At 42.3% G+C, this 14,055-nt stretch overlaps 1 protein-coding gene across 3 annotated transcripts in view; it reads right to left on the bottom strand.

Moving 5' to 3' along the window:
- Window positions 1-273: 273 nt before the first annotated feature.
- ZC3H13 (zinc finger CCCH-type containing 13) overlaps window positions 274-14,055 on the bottom strand; it is a 45,333-nt gene continuing 31,551 nt past the window's right edge. For all 3 annotated transcript variants that reach the window (XM_063315530.1, XM_063315538.1, XM_063315547.1), the window contains 8 exons: window positions 12,681-13,119; window positions 12,279-12,382; window positions 5,893-6,882; window positions 4,512-5,015; window positions 3,828-3,977; window positions 2,571-2,771; window positions 1,947-2,118; window positions 274-771 (listed from right to left, as the gene is read on the bottom strand). In XM_063315530.1, coding sequence (XP_063171600.1) covers window positions 612-771; window positions 1,947-2,118; window positions 2,571-2,771; window positions 3,828-3,977; window positions 4,512-5,015; window positions 5,893-6,882; window positions 12,279-12,382; window positions 12,681-13,119 — 2,720 coding nt within the window. In that variant the 3' untranslated portion in view covers window positions 274-611. The remainder of the gene's footprint in view (window positions 772-1,946; window positions 2,119-2,570; window positions 2,772-3,827; window positions 3,978-4,511; window positions 5,016-5,892; window positions 6,883-12,278; window positions 12,383-12,680; window positions 13,120-14,055) is intronic.

Raw genomic sequence — 14,055 nt, 5'->3', positions numbered from 1 at the left:
AGATGTAGCCATTCTGGGATCCAATGAAGATCTGCCATGGAGGAAGAACTAGTAAAAATAATCACCCCACTCTTTCCTCTAGCATCTGAGAAATTCCACTGAGCATGTGTCTGGATCTATCTCATCTTCATACTTAAAAAAAAATAGACTTCATGTAGATAACATAAATTGCATTTTTCAAGATTACTTTTGGATGGTAGAGATTAGCAGCTTACTGATCTTACTGGCCAGTAACCTTACAGAGGAAATGTTATGGAAAAGATAAAAAAGAAATTTAAAAAAAAATCAGAACTGTTTTCTTCTTAAAAATTTAATAGGAGGTGATGAAACAGCCAAAAATGGACATTTTTACGTTCTTAAACACAAGTGAGTTATTAAATAAAATCCACGGTTAGAACTCAATGTTGTAAAACATGCAGTGAAACAGACAAAATGGTTTTTGTGTTTTGTACTAAATACTTTTCCTTGTCATTCTGTCTCAGAATCCACACAAGTATTTAAAAGAGTATTTCCATTCTTCCGGCACCATTATACTTAAAGGGAATAAGGACGAAAACATCAATATTATCAAACAGTGAAACAACACAACTGTGTGGCCAGGAGACTCTGGCTCAGGACAGGCACATTTCTGGAACATAGGGTTGTGAAAGTTTAGTGTCCTCTGCCTTATCTGGTCCAGACCCTTGCTGCACAGTCTTGCGTCTAAACAATCGTAGGCTCAGCCGTAGTAACTCATTGTCCACCACTGGAGGATTTGTGTAGGTTTGTTTCGTTGTGCCCTGTTGGGTAGAATATGACTGTGTATTAGCAATGGCTGCACGACAGGTTCAGATATTCTAACACACATTTTGGGAGCAGCATCTATTATCCGGTAAAAATACATACGCCACTCAGATTATTGGAGGCACAGCACCAAAAGCTCTAGATGAAAGATGTCTGAAACAATCTTAAGCCTTCTGCAGATAGCTAAGGAAACTCCAAATATTAAGAATCAGCACCTTTTTCATAAGATTAAATGTAAATCTATTTTTCAGAAAAATATTCTGCCAAAGCATTCAGGAAAGGCTTCCCAAGTAAATGAAAAACAAATAATTTTTACTGATTATTACTAGACTGGGGATTCAAGTCCTCACTGGATCATGGAAATTGCTGAGTGATTTAAGGCCAGTCACTTTCTCTCAAGCCAGCCTACCTCCCAGGGCTGCTGCTGTGAGAAATAACATGTGGATTGGGTCCACTTACGTTACTGTGCTCCTCAGGGAACAGGAGGACGCAAATGTAAATAAATTCCAGGCCTGTGGTTAGGCAGAAGGGCGGATACAAACAAACAATATATAGAAAATATTCTACAGTGGCTTGATTGTTGTAGTTCAGCCATACGCAGCTTGCAGCCAAAATTTAGCAGCCAATAGTATTGGTTCTGACATGTAGCAGAACTGCTAATTCTCACCAGCAAATCAGGCAGGGGTTTTTGAGGGCTGCAGCACTAGCTTGAGGGGGCATATCTCCTCAGACAGGTTCTCTAGCCCTGTCTCAGAGCCCCGAGCACTAGGGTATTCTGGGAGAACATTTTGAGGAAGATTATGCTTGCTAGAATATTTAGAATATTTAAAAGCACCTCTGAATGTCATGGATTTCACAGAAAGGCCATGAATATTATTTCAGTGGGACAACAGCTGCTCAACAAAGTTATATTTCATTGTAAACTGCCCAGAGTCCCTCCTTGCGAGGGAGATGGGCAGTAATAAATTTATGCAAAAAAAATAAATCCCATTTTTAGAAGTCTCTAACTTCCATCCATTCATTAACTTCATACTGCTTTCACAAAGAGGGGGGAAAAAAGCTTTAAAAGTAAATGAGAAAATACGTTGTAGCTCTGTAACTGGATGACTATATAGGCATTGATTTCCGCGTTAAAGGTTACTGAATGTTAAAATATGTTTCAGGTACTTGCCTTCTCATTTTTCACGAGCTGCTTGCGGATTGCGGAATCCCTCCTAAAGCAAAGAGCTTTACAACAAGGTCCCAGGTTGCACAGCAGTCCGGCTCGCTCTTCCTTTCGCAGTAGGGCAGCCATATTTAGGGCCCCAAATTCATGTTCAAAAAGATTCTCTGCATCTAAAAAGAGGCATAATCATAATCATAATAATATCCAAAGTCTTCTAAAATGGTGATTCAGATCTCCAATACTGACAAAGTACTTTGCAGAATAATATGAAGTCACCACTTCCTCTCACAAAGTCCAGTTTCCTGAGTCTAGCCCAACCCCACTTCCTCACCTTCTCCATGAAGGAAGAGGCACAAACGGCTTGACTACCTCCAGTATGGAGAAAGGGAGGTTTTATTCATACAGAGACACAGCAAAATTGTTTCAACAGAACAACTCAGTAAGATCTTTACAAACCAGTACGCATCATCCTGGTGAGCACATTGCTATCAGATCTATAAACGGGACTTGCACAATTAGAGGTAGCCTTTTCAGAGTGGCATGTGCTCAAAAACAAAAATTAATATGAACCGTTAAAGTTTTCTAACTTCTCTCCATGATCTGCTGGGAATAAATCAATTACCTTTAGGTTTCTCCAAAGTTCTCTGACAAGTTTCTTTGATTTTTGTGAAGAGTGGAGGGCCAGCCAGTTGCTTGGAAATGCCAACTCTCAACATAACAGCAGCCGGAGTAAATTTTAAAAGAGCGGCTCCGGGCTCTCGGGGCTCTTTTGGCTGCTTGGGCATCAGGCTAGACCAGTCTACATCAATGACATCCACAGGATCTGCAAATGCATACAAAAAGTAAGATATTTTCACTTGTCATTTCAGTCCTTTTTCTAAATAAGCAGCAGAGAACTTGAGCGTACAGTAACTCAAGCAAATGAGCAACATGAAAGCGAAGAGGAGAAGAGACAGAAACTGTAGAATAAGAAAATGCAAATGTTTCCTCTTTGAGATACCAAAGCACCCATCAGACTGGCACAGAGGCTGTTGCAACTGTCTCCTGGCTGCAGGCAAGCAAAATCGGTTGTCGCTCTCACTCTGAGGCAATCACTGCCCCCTTCAAAGGAAAACCAAAGTGGGATGAGACCCACTTTGAGATGGCTTAGGACACTTCCAGGATTTTTCTTTTCCCTGTTTGGGCTACTGCTGTCTTTGTCTTCTTTCAAATCTGCTTTCTGGGGTAGAGCCAGCAAACCAACTAGCTGCTTCCAACCATTGCAGAAGCTAAAGGAAAGTGCTCTAGGGAGGAAATGGGAGGTGCTCCTTAGGCCACACCAGCCAGCCTTCTTCAATTAAGAAAAGGCCCTGCCATCTCTCAAGGAGAATGGACAACCCCCAAGGACTGAACCACTAAACCAGACCTGTCTCCATTTCTAAAATGTTACTCTAAAAGTACAAGATGAGAGGGTTCAGGTGTCATAGCCTAATCCAAGCAAAACTGATTGGGGAATCTGGAAGAAGAGTTGTTCTTAGGCACAACCGTTGGCCCGCCTCTTATGGACTTGGCTCTGGTGCTAATACTTCTTAAACCACGCCATAATTTCCCACAGATATCCAAACTAGAAAACTGTAATTTCTACCTACCACCTAGATACCAAACTGATCTGATCTTTACTCTGCTCTTGGAATGAACTGCCAATGATTTGCACTGGTAAGCAAATTCCTCTTTCCTGGGGCCAGGTGAAGTGGAACAGCATAACATTATGAAACCATGACCATTTGTTTCCTTTGTGCATAGGTTATGCTGGCTTCAGTGTCTCAAGTCAGAAACTGTAATTTTGGAAATAACTTCCTAATACAAATGCAACTGATGGAAACTATTCCGCTATGCCTACCCGGCATCTTCTCCTCATCTTGCTGATCCTCTCTTTTTTCAGCATCACCTGCCAAAATTTCATCCAATTCATCGTCACTGATCGGCTCATATTCTCCAGCACCAGATTCCATTGACTGCATATCATCTATTTTTGTTTCATCATCTCCACCTACAAAAAGAAAGAAAAGCTGCAACATGCACTTATTCTTTCAAACTCTACAGATCCAACAGGAATGGCATGCCAAATGAGATGATGCAGAAGGCATAATTAGGTCTGCACGTTGTTCATGTCTGGAGCCAGATCAGGGAAACTGCACTCTGTGTTTAATCTTTTCCATCCATTTCCTTTCTGTGCAGCATAACATCCCATCAAAACTGCCATCAGTTGGGGAAGAATGGACAGGAGGTAGGTAAGCACATGACCTGTTTCTGTCTCTTTTTTCCCACCATCATCAGTTTTCACAAAGGGCAACAATATAATTCATACTGGGAAAAGTTGTGGCAGTAAAGAGTTAACTGTGCTCTCCTAGAGAACCTACTTCATTTGGAGTCTACTGGTAACTATACTGCTCAAAAACTGTATGAGGAAGCCTGAAATTCTGAACATTCAAATAAGGGGAAGAGCTACCAAATGATGCCAATAACATTTAGGTTGTTTAAAAGCAGAAAAACTGCCAGCGCTGTATTTTCAAAATGACTTTACCGTCTATGTTTTCCACTTTCTCAGCTTCAATTCCATCTTCAAATCCTGGCAAAGGGCCTAGGTCTTTATCCTGCCTTTCCTTCTCCTGGGAGGAAGAGTCCAGAGAAGTGGCTTCAAAAGCCTGATGGTCTTTACTTGCTTTTGCCTCGCTGTGCTTGGATATTTCTGCTTGAGAGGAAGCGCTAACGCCTCTATCTCTTTCCAGATTGTCAGGAAGCAGGCGTTCTTTTTCACGGTCCAGATCTCTTCGTTTTTCCCGCTGTCTGTCTCGTTCTCGAATCCTTTCCCGGTCTCTGCTCCTCAACCAATCAGATTTAGCTGCATCTCGGTCCCAATCTCTCTGCCTCCCATCTCGCCTCTCTCTCTCCCGATCACGGTCGTGCTCATGACGATCTCGGTCCTGCACTCTTTCTCTGCTGTCAAAGGACCCAGATCTGGAGTGGCCCTGGCGATCAGATTCAGGAGAACTTCGCCTTGAACTGTGGCTCCTCGAATCTTGTCGATCTGGAACACACAACCAATCCCATCAAAACAGATGATCAGGCTTTCATTTCGAAAAAAATCAGAACTTCAAAGCAAGGCCTGGCAGGACAACAAATCTATATCAGATTGCACAACCTCAGGTTAGTAAACCATGGTTTGCTGATCTGGAAACAAGTCCTTTGCCTTCCCTATTTTCCTTGTAACTTCAAATGGGAAATTTCTGTCCCCTCCCTTGCAGGAAATCTGCCAGGGACACCATACCGCTGGCAGACAGAGTTGAAGCCAACAGTACCAATTCCAAGATCCCCATTTCACCTCCCTCACACACAAACGTATCCATTCCACAAACACTCTTATCCTTTTTCATCCTTCCTCTCTCATCTGAGTCACACTCATCCCCAAAATAAAATTTTGGAAAAAGTTTCGACTGACCCAAAGCGTAGCTTTTTAAGAGCCCAATGACCACATGCAAGGGGGCCAAGGAAGCAAAGCACACAGGACAAGTTAACTTCCTTTCTTTTCCAACTCCCTCACTTAAAATAGATCCACCAGGGCTACTGACTAGAGGGGTTTTTTAAACGCTACCAATAACAAATGAACTTCTAAAAACCCTAACTGTAGGGTCTGAAGAAGGAAAGACAGGTTGAAGGTTGCCCAGCCCTGCTTGAATGACATTATACCTGGACAATTTATTACCACCCCCTTCTAAAGCAATTTTACACGGTTAGCCATCGTACAGCTGCACAAAGGGATGGCAGCAAGTCCCTCCTCACAGTGGCTCTTCGGGCTTCTGTCCTACCCGCCAGCCCAGGCTCTGGACCTCCCGAGGGTTGAAAGGGTCTCAGGAAGGGCCAGGGACGTGGCACGGGAGCAAACAAAGCAATGCCACTGAAATTACCAGAAGAGGTGCTACGGCTGGCTACCCCTCGTTTCAGCTGATCGATTCTGGACTTCCGCTCTCCAGCAATTTCAAGGCACCTCCTGTCTCTGTCGCTGGAAACGCTGTGCAAGGTCTTCTTCACTGCAGCCTGGTCATCTCCGCTGCGGTGCGCAGAATCGTTGGAGGGTGATCGGAGTCTACTTGACGTATGGCTCCTGTTGCTGCACAGGCTGCTGCTGCGCTTCTGCTCGGCAGGCCGGAGGCGAGGGGTTTCTTCCACCACGCGAGAAGCTTCCATGGTTTCACCTCGGGCACGGTGGCGATTTCTATGGGGTTCCTCAGAAGCCCTTTCCAGAACAGTTTCTCCGCGCTCCGGAACATCTTCATCTGACCAGTCACTAAAAGTTGTCTCCTCCCTCTTGGGAACTTCCACTACTGCCGATTTCTCAGGCACCACTTCCACCAGTTCTTCTCTCATGGTTACAGGTGGCGTCCTGGGGCCTTTTTTCTTTTTCTGATGAGGGCCACCGTCTTCCTCAGAAGCGTCAGAATCTCCTTTGGATCTCTTGCGCTTCTTTTCAGCGTTTTTCTTTTTCTGACCTTTCTTGGGAGAAAACACTTGGGTTTTCTCTGCTGCTGGCTCACTGATATAGCGCTCGATCCCACCATCGTCGTCTTTCTTTTTCTTTATTGTTTTTTTCTGCATTTTGGCTTTCTTCTTGTCTTCGTGCATATGATCCACAGCCTCACGCTCTTCAGAAACTCTTACAGTATCTGGGATCCTGCTCCTTGAACTCTCGTTGCCCTCTCTCTGCTCTCGCTGTTTGTCCCCAGAAGAACCCCGTTCTTTGTAATCGCTTTCTTCATAATGTCTCAAGCTCTCCTTTCGCTCTGGCTTTCTGTCACTGTCTTTCCACCGGCTCTGCTTCTCTTCTGAAAGGTGCGAAGGACTAAGCGAACGTGATTCTTGAGGTCGTACAACCTGACTCAATAAACGGCGTTTTTCATCTATAAAGGAGACAATGTGTCATGACGCGTCATTTTGGAACAAGCCCTTTATATCTATGGGTATTTTTTTAACCTGCAGCGAAGAAGAAAAAATTCTAGCTATGCTTTCTATTATGAGAAGAGGAAATTATTATACAAGATTGGAGGCTTGGCGTGAAAGTCACTTGTAGGAAAATCATCAGCATGTCCACACATTCTTCTCCTCCTCCTAGAAATATATCCCTCCTCTCCAAAGCCAAATGAATTTCAATCAAGATTTTAAAATCAGGCTGTTAAACACTACTGATTCGTTCATTTTCTGGAATACAGTACACTCTGGCCTTCTCAACAGTGGCAATACCAGCAAATTACTATATTCCACAAGATAAAGCAGACCTCTGAGAGTATATGTAGAAAGATCATACGTGAAGACTAAGGAAATCTCAGGGATGACGGGAGTTCTCTGGAGTTCCCTTCTGAAGTCCGAGACAGCATGCTTCGGATACCCTTTTCTGTTCCCTCTGCACTGACTTTCTGCCTTTTGCGGGGCGGGGAGGGTAGAAAAATGTGCTAAGTTCCTCACGTATCAGCCCAGACTGGAGACAAGTTGGGAGTTTATATGTGGTTATGGGTGGTGGGGTTATATTAGGCGGGGGCAGTGAACTTGTTAGCCATGTAGAGGAATGTATGGCCTGAAAGGGGGTGAAGGAGTCGCTGCTATAGTGATAGGTCAAAAGAGAGATGGCTGGAGGTGCTGGGCAAGCCACTGCAGACTATGGGAGACCAACAATTGGTGCTTGGACCTTGCTGCTGGATTTTGGAGTTCCCCCGTCTTCTAGTCCTGGAGATCTTCAATCTCCATATCTTGAAGATAGGTTAGAGGAAGGGGAAGGCTCATGAAAATGTGTCACAGGCAAATGTTTTGTCTTGTTGGAGAGTGCATGATCTGGATATGGAAGACATTAGACTGAGACCTTTGCAGTGGTCTGGCCCAGCTGAGATTTGTTACTGCCTTTAAGTTCCACAGATGGATGGACATATTAAGATTGTCCCAGTCACCAAGTGGATCCAAAGGAATTCCAAAGGACACTTGAGCACTTTCTGGCCAGTAGTTCCCTTGCATCCTGTCAAAATGGAAAAGATGCTCTCTAATGTGACCTCTGCCACTACGAGTTGAATCCATGCCCCTCTTGGCTTCTTCAAGTCACCAGGTGGGGAAGACTTGGGTGCAGGAAGTAGTTAATGTTCCTTGGGATAGGGTGATTCTAGCTATCCTTAGGAAGGTGGGGAAGTGCCCCCTCATCAAGAAGCCTTCTCTGGATCCAATTATATTAGAAAACTACTGCCCAGTTTCCAATCTTTCCATGGGGGGGGGGGTTATTGAGAAAGTGGTGGGGAATCAGCTGCCCTAGAGGAAATTGATTACCCAGGCTCCTTTTAGTCTGGATTCAGACCTGGGTGTGAGATGGAAATGGCACTAGTTACTCTGGTGGACAATGACTTTTGCCATTACCTGGAAGGGAAGAATGCAAGAATGCACCCCTTCTTGTCTTATTAGACCTCTTAGCAGCATTCAGTACTATTGACCAAAGAGCAAAAGGTGAAGTACCATCACTTTGCTAATGATCCACATTTTTACATCTCCATCCCAGCTCAGAAACACCATGGACGTGGGACTTCTGGAGGAAGAAATGGCAGACTGAAGACAGCTCTGCAGAAAGTGGAGCCAGTGACCACGGTGAAGAACGAAGAGCCAGTGAGTAGCCTGGCTCTTCGAACCTCTCCAGATAAAGAGAAGATGGGAGATTGCCTACAAGCGCTCCAGACAGTTGCTCCCCGTGAGGAGATCACAAGACAGCTGTCCCCAGGGTGTTTTCAGCACTGGGAGACGAGGGAATAGCCATCTTGCTCAAACCACAGTCGGCACCTTTAAAAGGACACTAAGTTTGTGTACTTCTTTTTCTAATCACATTTGGAAATTGCTTATTATCTACTTTTCAGCTATTAGAAACCTTTGGATTGATAAGTCCGAAACACTGGGTGAGTCTGCCTTCAATCCTTAATGAAAAAAATTTTTAACTACAAGCTTAAGAACTCAAAAAAAAATTTTTTTTTGAAATAAACAGCAAAAGGTTGATTAAAACTTTGATTTTAGAAAGCTACAAACAGACTAAGGATCCAGATAAATTTGAAATAAGGTTTTGGAATTAATTACAAAGAATCCTTCGTGTGGGAAAATGCTTTTGCTTTGAATTAAAAAAAAAACATAAGATTTTAAAAACTGGAAACTAGAGGGAGCTAAAGATATCAATTAAAGGAGAAGTACACATAAGCTTGACTAAGAGTTACAGAATGGCGCAAAATATTCTAACACTGAAAATATTGAAGGATACTTTTGAAAAATGGAGTCAGAAATTAATATTAACGATGTCAATAGTGATATCTAACTCTAAGGATAGATAATGTCTAAAAGATGTTATGGAAGAGGAACAAGTTTTACCTGACAAGACAGAGACTGAGTTGAAAGTAGCCTTACAAATGACAGGCTACAAGAATAACACAGAAAAAGATGTTACACTGGACATACAAAAGAAACTGGCTGACGTTTTAATAATTAAAAGTGACATACAAACAATAAACCAAGAGAGTGACCTGGATAATTTTTCTATACTGGACTTAAAAAGAGATGTGTTAAAGCTCTGAAGAATCTCATGAGAAGGGACAAAGAAGAAATGAAAAGAAATCAAGTTCTAGGATATTATTTGAATGGACTAAAGATTAAGATTGTTAGAATTAAAAGGAAGGAATATATAGTTGTTTTATTTGATCAAGGTTAAAACAGGTTGTTATTTCTGGTAACCCTTAATGGACTTTTGCTGACACCAGGACTGAAATGATAATGCTTCATAGATTGGTTTATAAATAAGAGATGGGATATGGGAAGAAGAGATCATTTGTTGTAATTTCAGAGGAGGTGAAAAGTTACAATTGTTTCTATTTGTTGTGATAAAGGTTGTGAGTCACTTCTTTATATATTTATTTTCTTTTTCTTTACTACAGTTTTTTTTCTTTCTATTCTTTATGTCTTTCCTTTTTTTCCTCTTTGTTCCTTTTGCTCTATTTTTCTATCTTTCTTTTAGTTTGCATTAGTTTGTACTATTGTAATTATAAACTTTAATAAAATTACTTGGGGAAAAAAAGAAAAAGAAATGCCATGGACATATTGACCAAGGCCTATAGGCTGTTAGGGCCTGGACTGGACAAAACAGGTGAGGCTGAAATCAAGCAAGATGGAGCTGCTTTTTCTTTTTCTTTTTTTAAGTTTTTCTGCCAGTTCTGGTTATAACTGGACAGAGTGGCACTCCCCTTGAAGGAGGTCGTCTGTGATTTGGAGGTCCTGACTCATAGCTACTGGTAGATATAGAGGTGGAGGCTGTGCCTAAGGGGGCGTTTGTCAATGTCTACCAGAGTGCCAGTTGTAACCCTACTTGGAATAGAAGGTCTTGACAACAGTGACTCAAGAACTTGTCATCACAAAATTGAATTACTGCAATGCGCTGTCACGGGGCTGCCTTTGATGATCACCCAGAAACTGCAATTGGCACAAAATGCAGCAACCTGCTTGCTAGCAAACAGGAGTCAACACAGCCATGAAACATCCTGCACTAGTTGTCATAGTTGCAATTCTACGTGCCTATAAAGCCTTATGTGGTACTCCAGGGCCACCGTCTCTAAATGGAACTGACTTGTGCAATACGTGCTATCCAACCAGATCTTCAAGAGTTCCCACAACTGCAAGTTTACAGAGGCAGGAGCTTAGTCTACACTTGTGACGACTATGTTGGGAAAAAGCTTCCCCACTGAGGTGGGATGAAAGCTCAGAAGCATTCCAGAAGCTACTAAAAAATTTTTTTTCCCCACTTGGAGATGAGTGTGTGCAATCTGCATTATTGTATCATTGTCTTGGTTTTTATTTATCTATCTATCCATCCATCCATCCCACCTTTACTATTTTTATAAATAACTCAAGGTGGGAACAGACCTCATACTCCTTCCTCCTCCTATTTTCCCCACAACAACAACCCTGTGCGGTGAGTTGGGCTGAGAGAGAGACTGACTGGCCCAAGGTCACCCAGCCACAGTAATACTGTTTTACTGTTGTAAACAGCTAAAAGTCCATGCAGATCACAGCAGTCTATAAATGACAGAATCAATAAATCAGTTCCTGTGACATTTTTAAGCCAATGTATGTATTATCTGTTCTGATGTTTTCTATCTATCTTTATTACTATAAAGACTGTCCATATCAAAAGACATTCACTCGATGTGAAAGAGGCAAAATACTGGAAGTGGGCCAGACTATGACACGTACAATGCAAGGTATCTGTCGTATCTAAGAAACACATTCTCTGCAAAGAGGACAGCCATGTACAAAAAAGAGGCAGCTTTGTTTACATTGTATCTTCTTCGGTCTTAGCTGGCAAAGTGACACTAAGGGGAGTCCTCATTTAATGTCCACTTATTCAGCGACTGTTCAAAGTTATGACAATGCTGAACTTATGATTGGTCCTCGCAGTTACAGCTGTCGCAGCTTCCCCACAGTCATGTCATCTTGATTTGGGCACTTGGCAACCGGTTCGCAATTACAACGGCTGCAGCATCCCATGGTCACGTGACCACCTTTTGCGACCTTCATTGCCAGCTTCTGGCAAGCAAAGTCAATGGGGAAGCCAGTAGCAGGTCACAAATGGTGATCATGTGACCGCGGGATGCTGCAACTGTGTGGGATTCACCTAACAGTGGCAATTAGGACTGCCACTGTTAAGTCGATATAGTCATGTGATGTTGCGCCTTACGACCGTGTTGCTTAGTGATGGAGTTCCTGGTCCCAATTACCGCCAGTAAGTGACGACTATCTGTAATTACTTATCCTATATACAAGAGTTTAGTCAGTTTCCCAGCTGCAGATACCACTGCACAATTTCATATGATGTTCTAGGTGCCAAAAACTATAGTTGAACAAATCAATAAATAAACAGATGGTCAAAATCTCGCCAAATCTCAAGTGAGAACAGAAAACTTGTAAATTAGAAATGGCTCCAGTCTCACAGGTTTTGAAGGTTGGTGGACACTATCTCAGGACATGGTGAGTGCTGTGGTATCCATAGGGGCTGTGTGGCCAATTCCTGCTAATCCAGTGCTTCCCAAGCCTGGATAAATTACCCCAAATTGGGTAAGAGTGGATTTTCTTTGGGTAACGACACTTGATCCCATTACCCAATCACAAAAGGGACATTTAAATTGACTTCAAGTGTTTTACCTACATTGGGTAAAAAGGACTTTCTGGTAAGCGGTTTTGGGTAATGAAGGAAAAAGTTTGGGAAGCCCTGTGCTAACCAGTACATGCTTTCACTCACTTTGATCATCTCCACTATTGTAGCCATCACTATCAGGCGAATGCTCACGGCGGCGTTTAGGGGATTTCCGAGGGCTGGGGCTACTTTCATTTCTATGACGTTTTCTGTATTTGACAAAAAGAAAATGTAAGTCATTAAATTCTAGGCACTTAAGTTCTAAGGAATCTCATCCATCTTCTAGCACAAATACAAACAGAACTGTTATATACCAACTTTCAAAATTTAAATTAAAGGTCATCATAGGTATTGATTAAACTAAGTAATACTCCTTTTAAGAAACCTTTACAGAAAGACAGATGAACTGTCAATGTTTGCTTGGATAATATTGGCTACAGCTTGTTCATTCCTTTTACTGTCCCACACTGCATAATAATCTATTTTCTTTTTAAAAAACAAACTCACTTTGATTTCCTCTCTTCGCGACTATCTCTTGTGGCCCTTTCTTCACGGACATCTTCTCTCTTGTCCCGGCGTTCTTCTCTTCCCCGCTCTTTGTCCTCCCACTCTCTTTGTCGTTCCCTTTCCTTATCTCTTTCCCGGCCCCGTTCTCTTTCCCTTTCTCGTTCCCGTTCTCTTTCCCGCTCCCTTTCCCGTTCTCGCTCCCGTTCGCGGTCATGGTCCCTATCCCGTTCGCGTTCTCTGTCCTTCTCTCGCTCTCGCTCTCGTTCTCGCTCACGGGCACGATCACGTTCAGCTTCTCTCTCTCTTTCCCTTTCCCGCTCCCTAGGTCTTTCATCCCTCCTATCTTCATTCCTGTCTACTCTTCGTTCTTCTAGTCTTTCATCACGATCCATATCATCGTTTCTTCCCTGGTGTCGTATAGGTGAGCTTTGCCTCTGATCTGTAACGATAAACAGGTTTTAGCTCCAATTTAATAATCTAATTCATTGTCCAATATCTGTGCACACTAATGCTTTAATTTCAAATCACTGCAACAGTTATGAAATCAGTAATTCTGAAGATATGTTTTGCACTGAGTATCCATAATGATAAAGAATTCAGAATCCACAGAGGGGGGAGACTACAGCTTTACTGTACAGCAAAAGGAACCCTCATCTAATTTCTAGTATTTAGGAGGTTTGCGCAGTAACAGTACTGGGCTAAATGAACAAGTAGTGCTTGTAATGGAAGTTCATGAAGTCAGTGTTGTCTCCTGAAATCTAGATTCCCCGACAGTGAAGGCTCATAGTTCATGAGTAACTGAAACAATTTAAACTTTGTTAATGTGAAACCCAAATGATGAATTAGTCTGCTATCAGAATGAAAAGATTATTGGTAAAGCTGTCACATCTATTAATGATGATTTAATATTTTTTTCCCTTCTTGGAGCATTACAGTATTATACTCTGGCAATATAACCTGATCTAATCTGTTTTTTTAATAACATTCAATAAATCCCCCCTCACCATGGGCAATCCCCCTTAAATGTCCTGGGCTAAGTGCCTTATGGGAAGAAATAAAAGGTGCAGCCAAAGAAAGCATGAGGCTGTGCTCTATCTGGTTAGGTTGCTTTTGTTTTATACAGACGGTTTTTAATCTAGCACTGCAAGCTACTTGTGAAGGCCAATAAAAAATCAGGATACAAAATCCATTATACCATGGTAACTTGTGGCCCTCCAGATGCTGTTAAATTCAATGCCTAGTATCTCCATTATTGTATTAGGCATACAAGATTAATTTATTTGAATTAACATCAATCAACAGAAAAGTGGTGACAATCACATCCCTCCTTAGCTAATTGCACAGGACAGAATGTATACTTTGGAGAGAGAACTTC

Source organism: Candoia aspera, chromosome 1 (genome assembly GCF_035149785.1).
Source record: "Candoia aspera isolate rCanAsp1 chromosome 1, rCanAsp1.hap2, whole genome shotgun sequence".
Lineage (NCBI taxonomy): Eukaryota > Metazoa > Chordata > Lepidosauria > Squamata > Boidae > Candoia > Candoia aspera.
This window is presented reverse-complemented; position numbering and strand designations above follow the sequence as displayed.